This window comes from Leuresthes tenuis, unplaced genomic scaffold, assembly GCF_036924035.1.
Source record: "Leuresthes tenuis unplaced genomic scaffold, fLeuTen1.0.hap1 SCAF_9, whole genome shotgun sequence".
Lineage (NCBI taxonomy): Eukaryota > Metazoa > Chordata > Actinopteri > Atheriniformes > Atherinopsidae > Leuresthes > Leuresthes tenuis.
In genome coordinates, this window is record NW_027325363.1 from 16685816 (window position 1) to 16702146 (window position 16331).

The 16331-nt window shown below is 44.4% G+C and overlaps 2 protein-coding genes across 3 annotated transcripts in view; one reads left to right on the forward strand and one right to left on the reverse strand.

The window, feature by feature from the left end:
- LOC140314403 (F-BAR and double SH3 domains protein 2-like) overlaps nt 1-14613 on the reverse strand; it is a 58585-nt gene extending 43972 nt beyond the window's left edge. For both annotated transcript variants that reach the window (XM_072392574.1, XM_072392573.1), the window contains exons 1-3: nt 14330-14613; nt 10239-10336; nt 869-914 (exon numbers count right to left, since the gene is read on the reverse strand). In XM_072392574.1, coding sequence (XP_072248675.1) covers nt 869-914; nt 10239-10336; nt 14330-14350 — 165 coding nt within the window. In that variant the 5' untranslated portion in view covers nt 14351-14613. The remainder of the gene's footprint in view (nt 1-868; nt 915-10238; nt 10337-14329) is intronic.
- p2ry2.1 (purinergic receptor P2Y2, tandem duplicate 1) overlaps nt 1-16331 on the forward strand; it is a 41208-nt gene that overhangs the window by 20135 nt on the left and 4742 nt on the right. The gene's annotated exons all lie outside the window — the stretch shown is intronic.

A 16331-nucleotide genomic window follows, 5' to 3' on the forward strand; every position in this document is an offset into this window, starting at 1 on the left:
CTGGAATGAAGAAAAGAACACGGCAAAGCCACGCTGAGTCGAACCACGCTGTACCGTGTCATACCATGTGCTGGAAAAAACGCCATTAGTCCACAGCTGGAAGGTGACCATAATAACTAATATCAAGTAATGCTATCCTGCGTTTGGGACTTCACATCTAATCAGTTTGCTTTGCTTAAAATGAACTCCGTTGGCCCCTAAGTTTCATTTTCCTGTTATTTTGATTTTTTTTTTTTACTTGGTGATCGTTTTAATCATTCACGCTTGGCTGAGTGGTTAATAGTGTCAATATGTAGCAAACTCAAAACAAAGATTCATTTCTGCTTTTCTCAGGCTTTAAGTTGCATCATTTCAAGTGAACTAGAACAACATTTGCACATTTGGTATCAAGAAGCTGTGATGCGGCTGCAGCTGGATATTGATATCTTTCCAGTCTTCATTTTCAGATGCTGTTAGCTTGGTTTGCCATCTTCTGACAGCGGTCTACTGCAAGTAAGACACTAACTACTAATGCATACACGTACGGTAAATGCTTCACTGTGGCTGTTGGACAGCTCTTGTTTTCCACTTAGAATGTTTCCACACAGCAGATATATTCACAAGCTTCAGCAGAAAATCTTTAGAGAAGCCTTAAAAAAGGGACGTAAGAAGCTGCCAAGTACTCAGTAACCCCAATACAATCAAACGTCTTCATGATCAGGATTGTCACACTTCAGTTTGGATGGGTTCCATTGCTGGATGTTGAGAGGTATTTGTATTTTCAAGAGAAACACATTAAGCAACCAATCTATCGCACTACGGCTGAATCACAAAAGTGACAAACAAGCAGAGACGAAGAATCTATACAACACTGGCCGGCCAGTCTTACTTGTGCGTAGTCCCGCTCCAACTGTCCCTTCTTCAGACTGTAGCTCCTGCGAAGAGAAAGACGGGATTGTTTAAGTGTCTACAGGGAGGTGAAAAACCCTACAGACACATTCTGATCATTCATACAGGCACAGAACACATCACACGCAGTACATCTGATCACAAAGAACACGGAAAAATAGCAATCTGGTGTTTTTTTTTTATTGTAATGAATAAAAATGTTGCAAAACACATTTAGCCTCCGTAGACATCCCAGGAGAAGCTTTGGGTATCGCAACGTTGTACATGGAACGAATTACCATTGTTTACACGTTGCTCAACAGCGCTTCCCATAAACGTTTGCGCCACTTCTGACCCACAATAAAAGCACAAACTCCCACCAACTGTTCTTATGTCACCCGACGTCCTGGCAGCAGAGACAGTGAAAGCTCTTATCACGGCTCAGGAATGTGCAGAATGAAAAACGACACCCAAAGCCCGCGATTGAGCAGACAGATATAAATATACTGGCCATAAAGATGAATGAACACAGCAGCGTGTAAAGTAGAGATGACGCGGTGCGAAACATCTTTCCCTTCATACTCCCTCGAGTCAGCCAATGTACACGTATATATATATATATATATAGAAATGTATCTATATATAAAAGATACAAAGTCATGCTCACATCATACACCCTCTCGAGCTGAAACTACTAGAAAAAATCCCTGCCACAGATTACTCAGTTATGACAACATCGGCAAAGGACTTGAACGCATGATCACTTCCCACTCCAGGTCCTTTTCACTCGCAGGCTTCGTTAAATGTGTGGAAACCATTCCTGTGTGGATGTTTGGAAACCATCCCCAAACCTTCTGAAGACTAAATCAAATCCTCAGTTCAGAGGATGTATTCCATACTCAGGTCAAATCTACATTTTCTTCTTTGTTTGCGTGTTTATTCTCATTCAGCATCTATTTTGGCCAATCCAAAGTCTGCAAAGTTGGAAACACACCTTTTGATAGAGAAGATTCCCATCGCTTGGAATTATGGCTGAGCGATATGGCAAAAAAATATTATCACAATATTGTTTTCTATATTGACTGATATTTCAAGAGGATACTCTGATAACTGAGAGCCATGTAAATCTAATCACAATCTAATTTTTCAGATCGTTTTTTAATCACCCAGCCCTACTTGGGACCTAGCACCTTGTACATATGTGAGGAACTTGGTTTATGTTCATCGTTAGCTTGGCAGCATGGCACAGCTGAGGCCTTGGTAGTTTTCATTCACTTGCATGGTGGGTTGTGTAACTTTGTTTCACCACACGCTGACCTGCTGGTGTACTGGTGGGATTCGAATCCCAGGATCTCCTGTTAACTGGACGGGCACTTTGAACAACTAAGCCACGGTACCATAAAATCCAGTACTTATAAGTCCAGTTAACATTCATGGCAAAGAACTACATTAATCAAATTACACTAAAATGACTGATTTCCCTGTAAGATAGCATTTAATAAATAACACATCCAATAAGGTGTGGTTTGATTATCACTTTAGGCTCCTCGGGCAGATCAGTCATAACAAATGTGATCACACTTCAATGATACAGTCCAATTCAAGCCAATTAGAGTCCAATTCACTGTAATCATAATCCATTCAGGTCCAGAAACATATACAAACACCACTTTGATCGATTGACTCAGCTGCATTCAGTCCCAAAAATGAGTCCTCATTGGAAGCAATAGGACACGGGAGCAATGCTTTGTGTTTCAGGTTTAACTGGACCTGCAGAAGACTTTAAGAATAACTGAAACTAAAGAGAGCTTCAGGGGATCATTTCAGCCCGAAAAAATTGGAGATTATTCAGAACCTTTGGTGTCGGGCTTTCAGCACTGGCCAATTTTAATTGGCGAGAGACGTTTCCACCATATTATTTCTGCTTTTCTGTTTCAGTCATCGCAAGTTTATTACCCACAATAGCTCATGAAATCTTTCAATATTAATAACTTTAACAAGAAGTTAATATCTGTTTTCTAGAAGTTATCTTCAAAGGCACGAATAAAAACACCCACAACCTTTTATCATTGTCAGAATATATTCTGAGTGAGTAATGCTGAGGTGCACTTCCTGGAACAAGCAACATATTTTACTCATTAACTTTCTCTTTTTGTCCTTTCACATAGAGACACGAGGAGCTCACTGGAATCTCCCTTTTCAAGCACCGGTTTCAGGGCTTGTTAAGAAAGTTTGGACAAGGATTCTTAAAAGAAAGATTTCCCATGGATGTGGATTAAGAAGAAAACAATAATTAGAAGACTTGGCAGACTTGTATTTCTGGCTGAAAATCTGAATATAAATTGGGGACAAAGTGAGATAAAAGGCAAAAAAGGATTCCTCGTTCTCTGTATCAGCTGACGAACTTGTTTTTCTGAAGCTACACAAAAAGAAAGGATGCTGACACACACACTTAAAATATCCATCACATCTACAGTACTTATAAAGCAGATACTTGGATTAAAGAATGAAACGACTTCAGGTTACATTTGTGGATGCAGGCGTGGACTGTTTTAGGTGAAAGTGTTTTTTCCAAAGTACTCTGAAGCGGATGTGGCTATGTCGTTCATTTTCAAGATATTATGAGCTGCAGATTTTAAGAAGAACCGTGTGTAAGTGATTGTCTCACACCTTCTTCATCTGTGGTGCTGCATTTTATCACGACGTCAAGACTCCAAACCCATACACACTGTATTCCAGCAGCCAGTTAACAACTACAGGGAACAAAAATAGGGACTAGAAACAGTCGAAGAAGACACAGAGAAGAAGTCAACACAGAACTGTAAGCAGAGACAACATAATTACTGCTGATTCTCTCTATACTAATTACAGCCCAAACATATAGTGCAGCGTTTCTTGTCAAAGCTTTCCATTGACAGTGGTAAAGCTGCTGCGTTCCACCTATTTTTACAAAGAGAGATTGTTTAAGATTTCTACAATCAATGGCTAAAGGAGGCATCAGAAGATTATTAACAGAAATAGCATCCTTTAAATCTTACAAATAAAGAATGATACAAAGTGGTACTGCCTGATATTACTGATCTACTGGGGAAGGCTGCCCCTTGTGTTTAGAGCTCAACTCCACCCCCGTACTCACAGTTGAAATACGACCCCTCAATACCACAGACTTGTCCACCCAAAGCCTTCAGCAGTGTGTGTGTAATGCAAACTCCACAAACAGGGCACTTATTAGGCCTTGTTGGTGCAGTAGGCAGCACGTCAGCCTCATAATTTGAAGGTTGTGAGCTCAAGCCTCACACGGGGCACATCTCTGTCACCACATCAGAACCTTGGATAGTAATGTTGTAGTTGGCATAACACAGACTTTAGGATTTTATCAAATTTATCCAAAAGATTCCCTTAAGCAGGATCAAACCACAAGGGCCAGCCTTAACTCCTGGCCTACATAAAGAGCTTTAAGGACCTACAGTTCTGTCACTGCTTCGCCATTTACTACGGTAATTTCCATTTAGTTTAGCAATCAAATTTCCCTGATAAAAGATGCAGCTGTCTAATGATTGGACCAACTATCAGATGTTTGACAAGCACTTTGATCAGCTGAGTTGCATTACCTCCAGAAGATGTTATTGTAAAAAGAAAATCAGCTAAACTACTATACTATGACGAGCATAGTAGTATTAACCTATTACATACCTAGCTAGATAAATATCTTCCTTATCTTAATGGTAGCATATGTCTCTCTAAAGTTTCAATATATGCCTGTCCAAATACGTTTTTTTGGGTCTTAACACCTTTATTTCTCTGACAAACCCCTCTATGAAGTACAATTAGGATTTGAGACTTTTATGTGCTTTCAGGAAATGGTGTGAGAATTTCTCCAAGACATAAATGACAAATATAAACATCAAGAGATCCACATTCTCTTGATACACAAATGTTTCAAGGATCCTGGTCAAAAGCAGTCTTTAGAAAAGGCACTGCTGGGATTTGAACCCAGTTTACTGGACAGGTGCTTTAACCAACTAAGCCACAGCGCCTGATAGTATGTTAACGGTTAACCATAAAACCTCCAATCTAAAAAGACATAGTGATGGGCAATTCCCAAACCTAAGCCTTGAAAACAGCAGTTCAGACAAATCCGCAATGTCACAGACATATCAAGTATCTACATCTAAAATGACTCAGGAGTTTAGTTTGCATACGCTCACAGCGAATCTCAAATCTAATCTGCTGCTACAGCAACAGGAGACATCTCGCCCTCCTCCCATGCTGCCTCACCTGCACCTCGTGACCTTTTCATCCACAACACAGTCAAGCTCCTTGTTGAAGCCAACAGCGACCGGTACTCTGCGCCCTCTGTCTCTCACTCCAGGAGCGAAGATAACGGCGTGTCAGTTATGGTCAGCGGTGCAAGGCAGTGAGAAATATGCCAGATCTCAGCCTGTCCGCTATTGGGCTTCAGCTCTGGAAGCTGGGGCCTAACAATGCCAGCAAGCTCATATCAATCAAACCTGTCTCTCTATATGTCACTGAGAGATTTCTTCAACAGCAGTGGGAACTCATAGCCTTGAACAGAGCGGGAAAGCAGGAGCATCAAGCATGTCCTCAGCAGGACAGAAGTCATTCTGTCTTGCAGTAATTCCCCCTGCTCTGCACTGCTGCCTATGTTGACTGAAAATAATCAAACGATCCCTCTATAAATGTGAATTCAATATATCCTGAGTCGTAAATTTACAGGATTTGGTCTAATTGCTGCAGTAACTGTATTCTTATCTAGTAGTGGGGCGCTTCTGAAACACAGAAGTCAACTCCAGCACATAGACACACACTGGCAAACACACAGCCTCAATCTGAGGACAAGTCTAGGCTTTTCATGCTGCCATGGTTACGTTCAGCAGGAACATCACACGTAAACATGGACACTCAATTATCGGCACCTATTTTGCATGTTCTCGTGACTACATGCATTTCTTGCTACAGGGGAAAAAAAGGCTTTTCAGAGTAAAGTCTTAACCCCCACAGACTTCCATCTCTCCTCCCTAATCGTGTCTTTCCTCTTTAGCTTTTTTGCACTCAGCTCTTTCTTCACTACTCCCTCTGTCCTCCCTCCTCTCTTTTTAAACCACTCTGCCTGCCCATCATGGGTGCGTGATTGTAACTGTATAGTGCATGAGTCAGAGAGCAATGTCAGCGTCAGCTGTGCGCGGAGAGGAAAGGAAAGGGAGAAAGAAAACGCGCAGACTTGCAGGCAAGCGTGCATCTGACAGGAAACGCTTAAGTGCTTAAGTGTGGACATTAAGTGTATGTGCTGTATGTGCGTGTGTGTTTGTGGGGGGTGTGGCTGTGTATGGGTCAAAGGGGGCGATAAGCTAAAAGAAGGGGAAATAAGAGAGAGGAAATAATCAAACATGGGGAAACAGCTGAGATCAGTGGTTAACGGGACAGAGACTGAGATCACAGACGGCAATAGAAGCAGAGAAGGGTGGTCATGTTTTCACACTGCATGATCACCACAAGGCATAACAGAGCAGATCCCCTGCAGTTCTTCTAATCCAACACCGACAGGCCCTTGGACTGAAACACACTCAAGGATTTATCTCGTTTTAGTGGCACATCAGTACATTATCACTGATAAAAAAGCAGTAAAACGACTAGAGTGAATGTTACCAGTGAAACCAGAATTTCCACAGCAAGTTAATTCCTCACCAGGTTGGGTCGACAGTATTAAAGGCATCTGTTTTATGCAAACACACCCCGCAAGCTCTATTCCAACACCAACTCTACTAAGAGTTGTGGAAAGCTCTAACTACAAGAAGATCTACTAAGGCAGACAAAGACAGTGCAGAGATAACAGCGTTAGAGTATTGCTGAACGTTCATTTCACTCATATTCCGTCACCTAGTCAAGAGGGAAAAGAAGACGTTATTGGAGGATCTTTATCGTGGCGTAACAAAATCAGAAAAAGATAAAAGAGGGAACAAGAGAAACTAAAGGCCCGATCGGCTTTGGCTGCTGAAGCATAACATGTCAGGCAGATCTCTGCGGAGTCATGAGACTTGCTCATCCTAAAAAGCAATTTTCAGTTAAAGCTGATAGACGTCACTTTATAACAGTTCGGGATCATTTGAAGTGCAACACTCGGATCTGGTGTCAAATAAAGCCTTTTACACTATAGAGCTGCTTAGAATCCTGCCAAAGTTAATCAGTCACAGAGAATTCTATCTATCCCCGTTAGGTCTAAAGCGAACTGGGAATTGTGTTTATGTTGGTAAGGAATAAGACCAAGTATAATATCACCATCAAATATATAAGTACTGGAGCAAAGTATCTCTGTTGCTTAGAACGTGATGTTTTGCTACGAGACACGTGGAATTTATTTTGCAATACTGCAGTTTCACTAAAACACAAATGCTTTCCTATAGGTACCGTATACAATTGGGCCTTTCACATTTAAATCTATGCTTCCACCTTAAACCAAACAGTAACAAACATGTCACCTTTGTGTTATTCCGGCCATATCACCAGGAAGGCCTGAATTACCGTTTATGAGCTTTTGTCATTTAGAATAACCTCTGAGGTTGTCTGTGGTGTCATTTGGCCAAATGCAGAGGCACCAACACCCAACTGCATCACCAGGATGTGAGTCAGCTTCGCGTTAACGTGAGTCTTTGATTTTCCGTTCCGCCGTCTTCTTAAATTATGGAAGCTTTGGTGATGAGCGTTAATGGGATCTCTGAGAGCATTTTGGGTTCAAACCGGCGCAGTTCATCTCGCTACTCAGCACGGAGACCCATTATGTTTTAATGACATGCGCAGAGGAAATGCCCAGGAATTGGTCAATAAATCGGCGTGAACCTAAAATTCAATTTATCCAACGCCAAGAAAAAAGAACGAAAAACCGGGGGATGAATCATACCGAGGCCCCAGTCAAACCCAAAGCCTTCTAGTTCAGACACTAATTATTTTCCTTCATTAATCCCTGTCACCTCCGCAACGAATGATGCCCTTTAGCGAGTCTCATTAAGGGATTCTGTGGAAACGTGGTGAATTTGAGCCGACTCTCATCAGAGGAGGCGCTCTCTTACAGCTACAAACGCTATAAAGAGATAAAGCCGCTGTGACAAACACGAGAGCGCTTCGTGGATCCACCACAACTCAGCAACACATAAAAAAGATGGTAAAGGCCATTCTGCCGTGCAGGTTTTAGTCACTCCTCTCAATCTAGTGAGTTTCTAAAAGCTGAATTACAACAGTACAGTAAATCTGACACTCTGTGAGCCTGTAGTGGCTGATGTGTGTGTGAAGCTGTCGAGGCAGACATAAGGGTACAGTGGATTTAGCTGGATTGAGGACACCGAGTTGACTCTCTAAGTCTACCAACTGGTCATCCTTTTCTCCTCTATCGTTCTCTTATGCCCCCTCCTGAGACAAGTCCAGCAAAAATGCTCCATCAAAAGATTTAACCCAGGCCTCCCACGTTTTCAACTTTTGTCCTCTCTCTCCCATTCTTCTTTTTTCTCCCCCGTTTCGTCCTTTTGGAGTTTTGCAAGCGCGCAGGTGGTGTGGCAAGAGAGTGCTTTTTATTCCTCTACACAGTGGATTGATTAGGGTAAATAACCTCAGAGCAGCTTTGGGGATTTGGGAGTTTCATGCAGAAAACCGTCTGTCAGTTATGAAAATGCTTCATCGAACAGCCTGACTTTACTTGGCCTGTCGAGTCCAGCTATTTTGGGGATGTTATTTTGGAGGTAATCAATCATCACATCTGTATCTTTGCAAAGGCCTGACCAAGGGACAGTCGAGGCAAACAATTCCAACCTCATCTTTTCTGCCCGGATCCGTTTAAACTGAGCTTTTACAGGGTCAATATGACAATAGTACTACAATACACACGCGGTTAGATTACAGCTCATTATTCGGAGATTCAAAATTGGCTAGCTTCCGACTGTAGTCCATTCATTTTCTTTCTGCAGGCATCAACTCTGCATTCTGACCCTGAATGGGGACAAGTCAATAATTGCCTCTTCCTGTGGAAACCACGAGTGCATTATTAACATTGCTGTCAGTTAGGGCCGCATACTTTACAGCAGCCAAAAGTGGCCGATGTCTCAGTAAAGCATGAAGTTAGGGCTGCACCTAATATTCTTTTCATATCAGTTTAATATCTGCTCCACGGAACCGTCTCACTGCAGACTGAACAGGCAGTTTTGCTAAAGGATACAGCAGCTAAACATGCACGCTGCCACAGGGATCTGAGCCCAGGCCTCCCAAGTTCAAGCCGATCTCCCTAATCACTGCATCGCCCTGCTGCTTTTGATTTTGCCACCGCGAGAATGTGTCATCACAAATAATTTGCCAAACATTAAAAGGCCTGAATAACACGCAGGGAAAACAACCGCGAGCAGCCTCTTTCAACGACGAGGACGACAAAGACAGTTTGGAGATCTTCTGGCCAGTGGCACGAGGCTTCATCTCTCAGTGACTAAAAGAACTAACACATCGCGGTTGCATATGTTTGACTGACTCTCACTCTCTCCCACAAGTGAGACCAGAGCCTTGTTCACTCTCCAAAAGCCCTGCAGCAACAAGCCAATCTGTTCTCAAACAGCTGGAGCTGCCCCCAAGAGGGAAAGGGAGGAGAATCGGTGAGAATAGAAGCAGAGACAGGGTGAAAATGAGAAACAGAGCTCAAGACAGGAATGGAAGCAGAGACGCGTGCAGTATTACGGAGTTTGCTGTCGTAAATAATCAATGCTTTGTCAACAAAGAGAAGGAGAGGGAGCGATGGAACCGAGGCTTTCTCCCATCGCCAGATCCAAAAAGGGAGAACTGCCAACTCGCATACGTCATGAGAAAACAGAGCTGAGCCAAAATAAAAGAGCGATATGGAGGCAGACAAAACGATAGGGCAGAAGAGAGAGAGAGAGAGAGAAAGAAAAGCCAAGAATAAAGGAAAGATGAAAGACAGAGATACAGAATGACATTTGAAAAAAAAGAAGAATGAGAGGCAAAGGGAAGCAGAGTCAGGGAGCAGGAAGAGGGCAGCAGGAAATTCCTTTGTCATTTTCCCGACCCTTTGTGTTTCACAAAAAAAAGAAAAACTGAAGTATGACAGTCCTCCTCCTCCTCCTCTCTCTCTTTCTTTCTCATGCCACTTCCCCCTCACTCCCAAGTTATTTCCCTCTCAATCATTTTTGTTCGCCGCTGTGCTCAATGCGTTTGAGCAGCGCGCACATCACATCCGGGAAGGCTGACGAGACTTCCAATCATCATCTGCCGTTTCGGCGAGCGTCTCCCTGACAACATTCGGACCACGGGCGGGAAAAGGACGGCATTCCGGCGAATTGCGTGGTTCGGAGACGTTGTCGTACCTCATGTCTTCCAGCAGGTCACATTCGGTCTGATGTTTGAAGTGCAGTCTTGTCATCTGCTCCGTGTGAGTGTTTTTTAGCTCCTGTGTCACCTTGACCTGCAGGAAACACAAAGACATTACCAACAGAAGGATTCATGATTCACTCATCTCTGTGCCTTGAGGGCATATTATCTCTCTCCCGGCTCACATTGACCACAGAAAAGCCTCTAGAACAAACCACTTCCTGAAATATCAATAGAAATATCAATAATTAGGTGTCAAATAATGAAGCTGCATTGTTTTTGTGCTTTCCTGCTTGTGAAAGAGTCTGAGAAACAGAATCCTGTATTCCCTCTTTCTGCCTTAAAGCCATATAAGCACATTAACAATTAATTAATCAATGATCCATCCATTAACCTGTTTTTAATCACCTTCCCACGGTTGGATCAAGTGTGGCATAAAATCATAAAAGGTCACGCACATATAGGTAACACACAAAAAAAGAGTTGCACCCTCCACACACACACACACACACACACACTTAAGCACAGTTAAACAATTCAACCCCTCACAACATGCCTTGAGCTTAGTTGTGATTCATCGAAGCGCTCAACTCCAGAGACACCTGAAAAGGGGGAAGACACCCGCGCGTAAAATCCATCAGCGTAAACGGTCACTGTCAGGGTTTTGTCGGACTTTCGGAGATGCCGCTGGCCGACCAAAGCGACTCTGACTGGGCACAGCAGCGTTTGACTCGTAATGAGAGTGTTCGGGAAAAGAAAGCGATTGTTTTTGTCCCGCACCGACAAAACTAACATTGGTGAGTAGATCGGATTCAACCACGGCGTCTTGTGCCAACAACCGACTCGGTGACAGGTCTGACCGTCATTACGCAGCGTCATGCGCAGGCAAGCACCTGCATGCAACACGCCTCCTGCAACACACACACACACACACACTGCGAAGGTCAGTGTGCATTGTCGGGTGAATTCCGTCAGCTATTCACCGGACAAACAGTGGGAGAATTCATGACTGTTCTAGACAAAACAATCAACAACATACCATGCACCACACTGGCACACACACACACCCCCCCCCCCCCCCCACACACACACACACACACGCAGAAACCCAGAGCAGAGCTTTCTTTCATGAGCCGCGACTCTGAAGATAAGGAGGGAGTGGTTCATTACATTATCAGGGCAAAAGCACTTCACTTGATTTCACCTTCTATCACTCACTGGCAAACGAGGGAAGAAGGGGAGAAGGAGGGGGGGGGGGGGGGGGGGGGGGGGACGACCAAGTGTGGCAAGTCTGTCATGAGAAAAGACAGAAGATAAAGATGAGTAAACGAGGGTGAGAGCAGAGGAGGGGCGAGTGAGAGGGTAAGACTCAAAGATAAGGCCAACAGAGAGTTCCGTTGGCTCATCTAAATGAAGCCGTTCAGTGTAGGAGCTTTGATTGTCAGGCCGGTCGTGCCACATTGGCTCCTCCAAGTTCCCCGGCTGTTTGGCTTCTAAACGTCATAAATGGTTTTAGAGTTGACAGATGCTCACTGAAATTGAGACGGTGGAACATCAGAAGCGACAGAGAAGAAAGGTGGCGTGAATCATGGAAAAACAACGCGGGAATAGTGACATTAGTGACATTAGTGGCCTTGTGTGACATTTCGTTAAGTTTCTACAGCCGCCTTCGCACAACCAAGACGGACACACTGACAATTAAGTTAAATTCTCACAGTCTTCTCAAATAACTGCTGCTGGGCAGTCATATATCATCTGTGGCAGGCCTGTGTTACATATGTGATACGACGCCGTTAACTACAGTCACGAGAACTAAAAGTTTCTAGCAGCATAAGTCATCATGTCTTCCTCAAAAACATCTCACATCAGCGTGTTTTCCATGTCTTGTTATGACCAGTTAAAGGAACACTTGATGACTGGGTAGTTGAACTACCGGTGAGCTGTAACTAATTGCATAGACCTGAAATGATTTGAGCCAAATACAACAGGTGAGACAACACTGAGCAAAAGACACCGTGGGGTTCAACCAAAGAGTTCTGCCCATCGCTTGCATGGGCCAACGCCTGGAGTCCTGAGGCCACATTTGTGTGGGAATGCATTGCCTGTCTCAACCCAGAAGCAGCCATCTTTAATTCAAGGAGCATAAAACTAATATATGAGACTCTAAACGGGCTCGGTTTGCAAGCAGATGTGCTGGTGCACAGACGAAACACTCGAGGGTCTGTATGTGTCGCATTGGGAGAGAAATGACTTGCATCCAGCAGCCAAATACTGTCGCGCTCTGCCAGGGAGGCTGTGGGCTGGGTGCACCGAGGACGCCAGCCTCACTGGCAGAGGGTAACACATCAGTGTTTGGGTAAATTCCACTTTACACTTGGAAGTCTTTCAAAAGCAAATTGAATGAAACCAAGAGACAGCGACGGCGCAGCTAATCACACACGAGGGACAGGCTGAATAATGAAAGGACCTGCTCGAGTGAGTGTGCTTTAAGGACATGATGTGGCACGCAGACAGCCAGCGTATAAACCACAGCGGGGGGGGGGGGGCGTGTGATAATCAGGAGACAACCGCACAGAGGGTCGCAGCTGGGAAACTGCCTCTCCTGGGTCTGTTTGATGGAAATCCACTCAGAAAAAAAGCTGACCTGGAACGTCAGCTCACTTTCTGATTTTGCACTCTTAACTTTCCCGTTAAGAGTCTACAACCAAGGCAAGGTTCAGGTGTTTCTTTTATTGTTTTTTGTCTATCTATTGATGGCAAGTTTCCTTCAAATCTAACCAGCTGGTGGGCCGTACAGGACCAGCCGGGAAAGTTGTTGCCACCTGAAAACCTGCGACAGTAGCTGCAAGCCATAGAAAAATCCCAACTGCTGCACGGCTTCAACTACATGGAGGACTCAGTCAACCACTCAGCTGACCCCTGTTTTTCAGGGCAGGTCACCGAGAAGGCGCCCAGGAGAGAGCCAGAAGAAACTTCTTCACCGTGTGTGTGTGTGGGTGTGTGTGTGTGTGTGACAGCTGTGGTAATGGCAGCCCAATTTCAAAGCTTCTCCAAAAAGCTGAACATGTTGCTGCCAATTACTCTTGGATGGCAAAGGTCGTGCGTTTTTATTTTCTTTCAATTTCACTCAATTTGCTGAATAAACTGTCTCTGGTCGTCCATTTCATGGAGAGGGACCTCTCCAAAGATGCTCTGCTGTCGCTGAGTATTTGGGGAAACAAAAAGCCCTTTTTTGAGAAGCTGCAGTAACAGTTAAATCAAAATTCCACCAAAGATGCACACGAACAACTGCGTGGTGTTGTGTGTGCTGTGGTGGTGGTGGGTGGGGGGGCTGTGGTGTTTTCTAAAGCCACGGGGAATCGATAAGTCAGCGTCAGACATCGTCCTGGCCTCGTGTGTCTCCTCGGTTTGTGTGTGTGTGATTCGGGCTTTGGTCAGGCTCAGCCTCTTTAGGTGAAATGACGCGAGTCCGGACAGGCTGAAGGGCTTTCTTGTACCCGAAGACGCATCGCAAACAATGACAGCATTCTTTTTTTTTTTTTTTTTTTGCCGAGCCGTCTGAGGGAGAGCTGTCACAATTTGACAATGCCCAACTTGGCGGAACAACACCGACGCATCACACGGGATTTACGATCAACTGTGGACGTTACGAGCCGAAACGTTCCAGCCGCACGTTAGCGTGCCAATGTGGTCGCTTTTTAAAAGGTGTTTCTTACCGAGAGACGCGTTAAAAGGACGACCGCTACATCATGCTTAGTAACGCTGTCTGCTGCTTTGTTTAAAGCGTCTTATGGCAGTCTGCCCGGCGCCTTCCAGCTAACGTTGTTTGACGTCTGACGGTCACGCCACGGCGGCTGGACAGATGCACATTAATGTCACCGAGGTTCCTAACTCACCACGTTAGCATGCCTGCTAACGCTGGCTAGCGGGGGTCTTTTCTCCCCTTTTAATATTTGTAAGCCTTACAAGCATCGCACGCTTTTGGCGAGGTTAACGCATTAACCACGTCTACTCGCAACGCTGTTAGGAGTCTGTCATTGTCCGCACAGCCCCGCTAAAACATAACGGACCCTGGAAGATCACTCACCTTCCGCGGCGGTGGCTGCATTTTGGAGTATTGACATGAATGGTATTTCCCTTGCGAGATGTATTGTAATTCCAAGCGGAAATCCAAGTCAGTGTGGGACTAGTATTTTGCTGTCTTCAAAAACAAAAATCCTCCCCCAAAGTCGACAGGGAGGCAGGACGGGAGTTAAATTTGTACTCCGGCGGCCATGACTGATGATAAATGGCCAGTTTAGACAGAGCAGAAGCTGAGGCTAACGAGGAGAGACTGCACACACTTGTGTTGGTTGCTGCCACTACGATAGTGTGTACTGTACTGTTGTAAGCAGAGGAGCGGGCAGGCGGAGATGGAAAAGCAGAGGGAAGGGATGGGAGAGCGGTGGAGGGGGGGTGGCGGTATTAACGGGGAGCCCCTTCAGCAGCTAAGTTCAACGGCGCCCCCATGCGGCAGAGAACAGGATGACAGTCGCTGTCTGATGAAAACAGACCGGGAGCAGCTCGACACATCCTTTCTGTTTCTCGGCCGTCGCAGACGACTGCCTCGACCAACACTCGTGCAAAGGTCTGTCAAAGCAGATCAAGTAACGGGACATAACGGAAAACTAAAAGTGCGCGGGTTCGTTCAGTGAGCGCCGGGTTTTTTTTTTTTTTTTACTCCGGTCTGCCCAAGGAGAAAAAGGCAGGAGGCTGCGTGCGTCCAGCAGACCTGCATAGCAACAAGAAACCGCAGTCGATCGAGGAAAAATCGATCGTGGAGTAGGTTCAAAAGCATAATGAAAGGGTAATAAATGGAAAAAAATAAACACGATTATTCTTACCTCGAATGCATGCTATTTTTTATTTATTTTTTAACAAACTGTGGTAAAAGAAGCATCGTTTAGACTGCTGCAGGTAAAATGATTGTGTCGACATGGTTCAAAACACCAACATTAATACCAACGTTATTGAGAAGATCGCTTTGAAATCTGTTGGAGATCAGGGACCAGGCAAAGGTGAATGGGGTCATTGGGTTTATTGGAAGAGGAAACTGAGTGAACACTTACAAACACACATTACAATGAGGGGTGTCTGCAGTCTTTATGGACGCTGGGTACCAGCAGGAGCCACTGTCACACAGTTCCTGCTTGCAGCTATGCAGTCTGTATGTGCAGGGTTTGTATTTGGTGTGGATACATTCATTCAAATTAGACAGATATTAATAAGTAGCAAAAAAATAAATGATGATGTTCAAGCACTTAAGAGAATTTCAGAATAGGAACTGATGCATACTTTCACAGCTTACATAGCCTAATTAACTGGTTGGCTGTCTCTCCATTCAGTTGCCCATCCCACCACAATAGCTTAAAGGGTGACCTCTGTAAGGTGGTAATGGAAAAGCCCCAAAACTGCACGAGATAATGACTTACCACTACACGGAAAGAAATTCACCGTAATGATTTTGCTCCTCAGAAACATTTTCCCCAAATTCTGTTTTCGTCAGTGCAGACCTTTAACATGTAAATATCAACAAGGATGACTCCCCTGTCAGGCGAAAGCAGTCTGACAAAGTGGCTGGAAGAGCCAGTATTTTATTTCTTGCCCCCTACAGTACGTGTAAGGTTAAGGGACAGATAATTATTAACACGCAAGGTTTCTGGAGCAGGTAAGACATTAAGCACGCTTTCTCACCTTTCCTTTCAGCTTTGTAGTTTAAATCAACACATCCACACTGGCGTTCAGTGAAACCAGTCACCTTCGTTAGTTACTGTGCGCCAGAGGCACAGAGCAAAAAAAGAAATGTCTGGCATTCATTATTGGGTCAAGATCCTCCCAGGATTATTTTGATATATGATTTTTTTTAAGCTCACAAGTGTCTATATTTGTGGGCCATACTAAGGTAAGAAAAGTGCTCGTTCTGAAAGCCCTAACTGCAGCAAACGCAACTTGTCTGAATTCAAGAAATGTATCTTAGCCTGACAAGAAAAAAGAACATTCCAAATTCATGCGTTTGTGTCTCTGATTGCATAATGGACCTGTTCTATTTC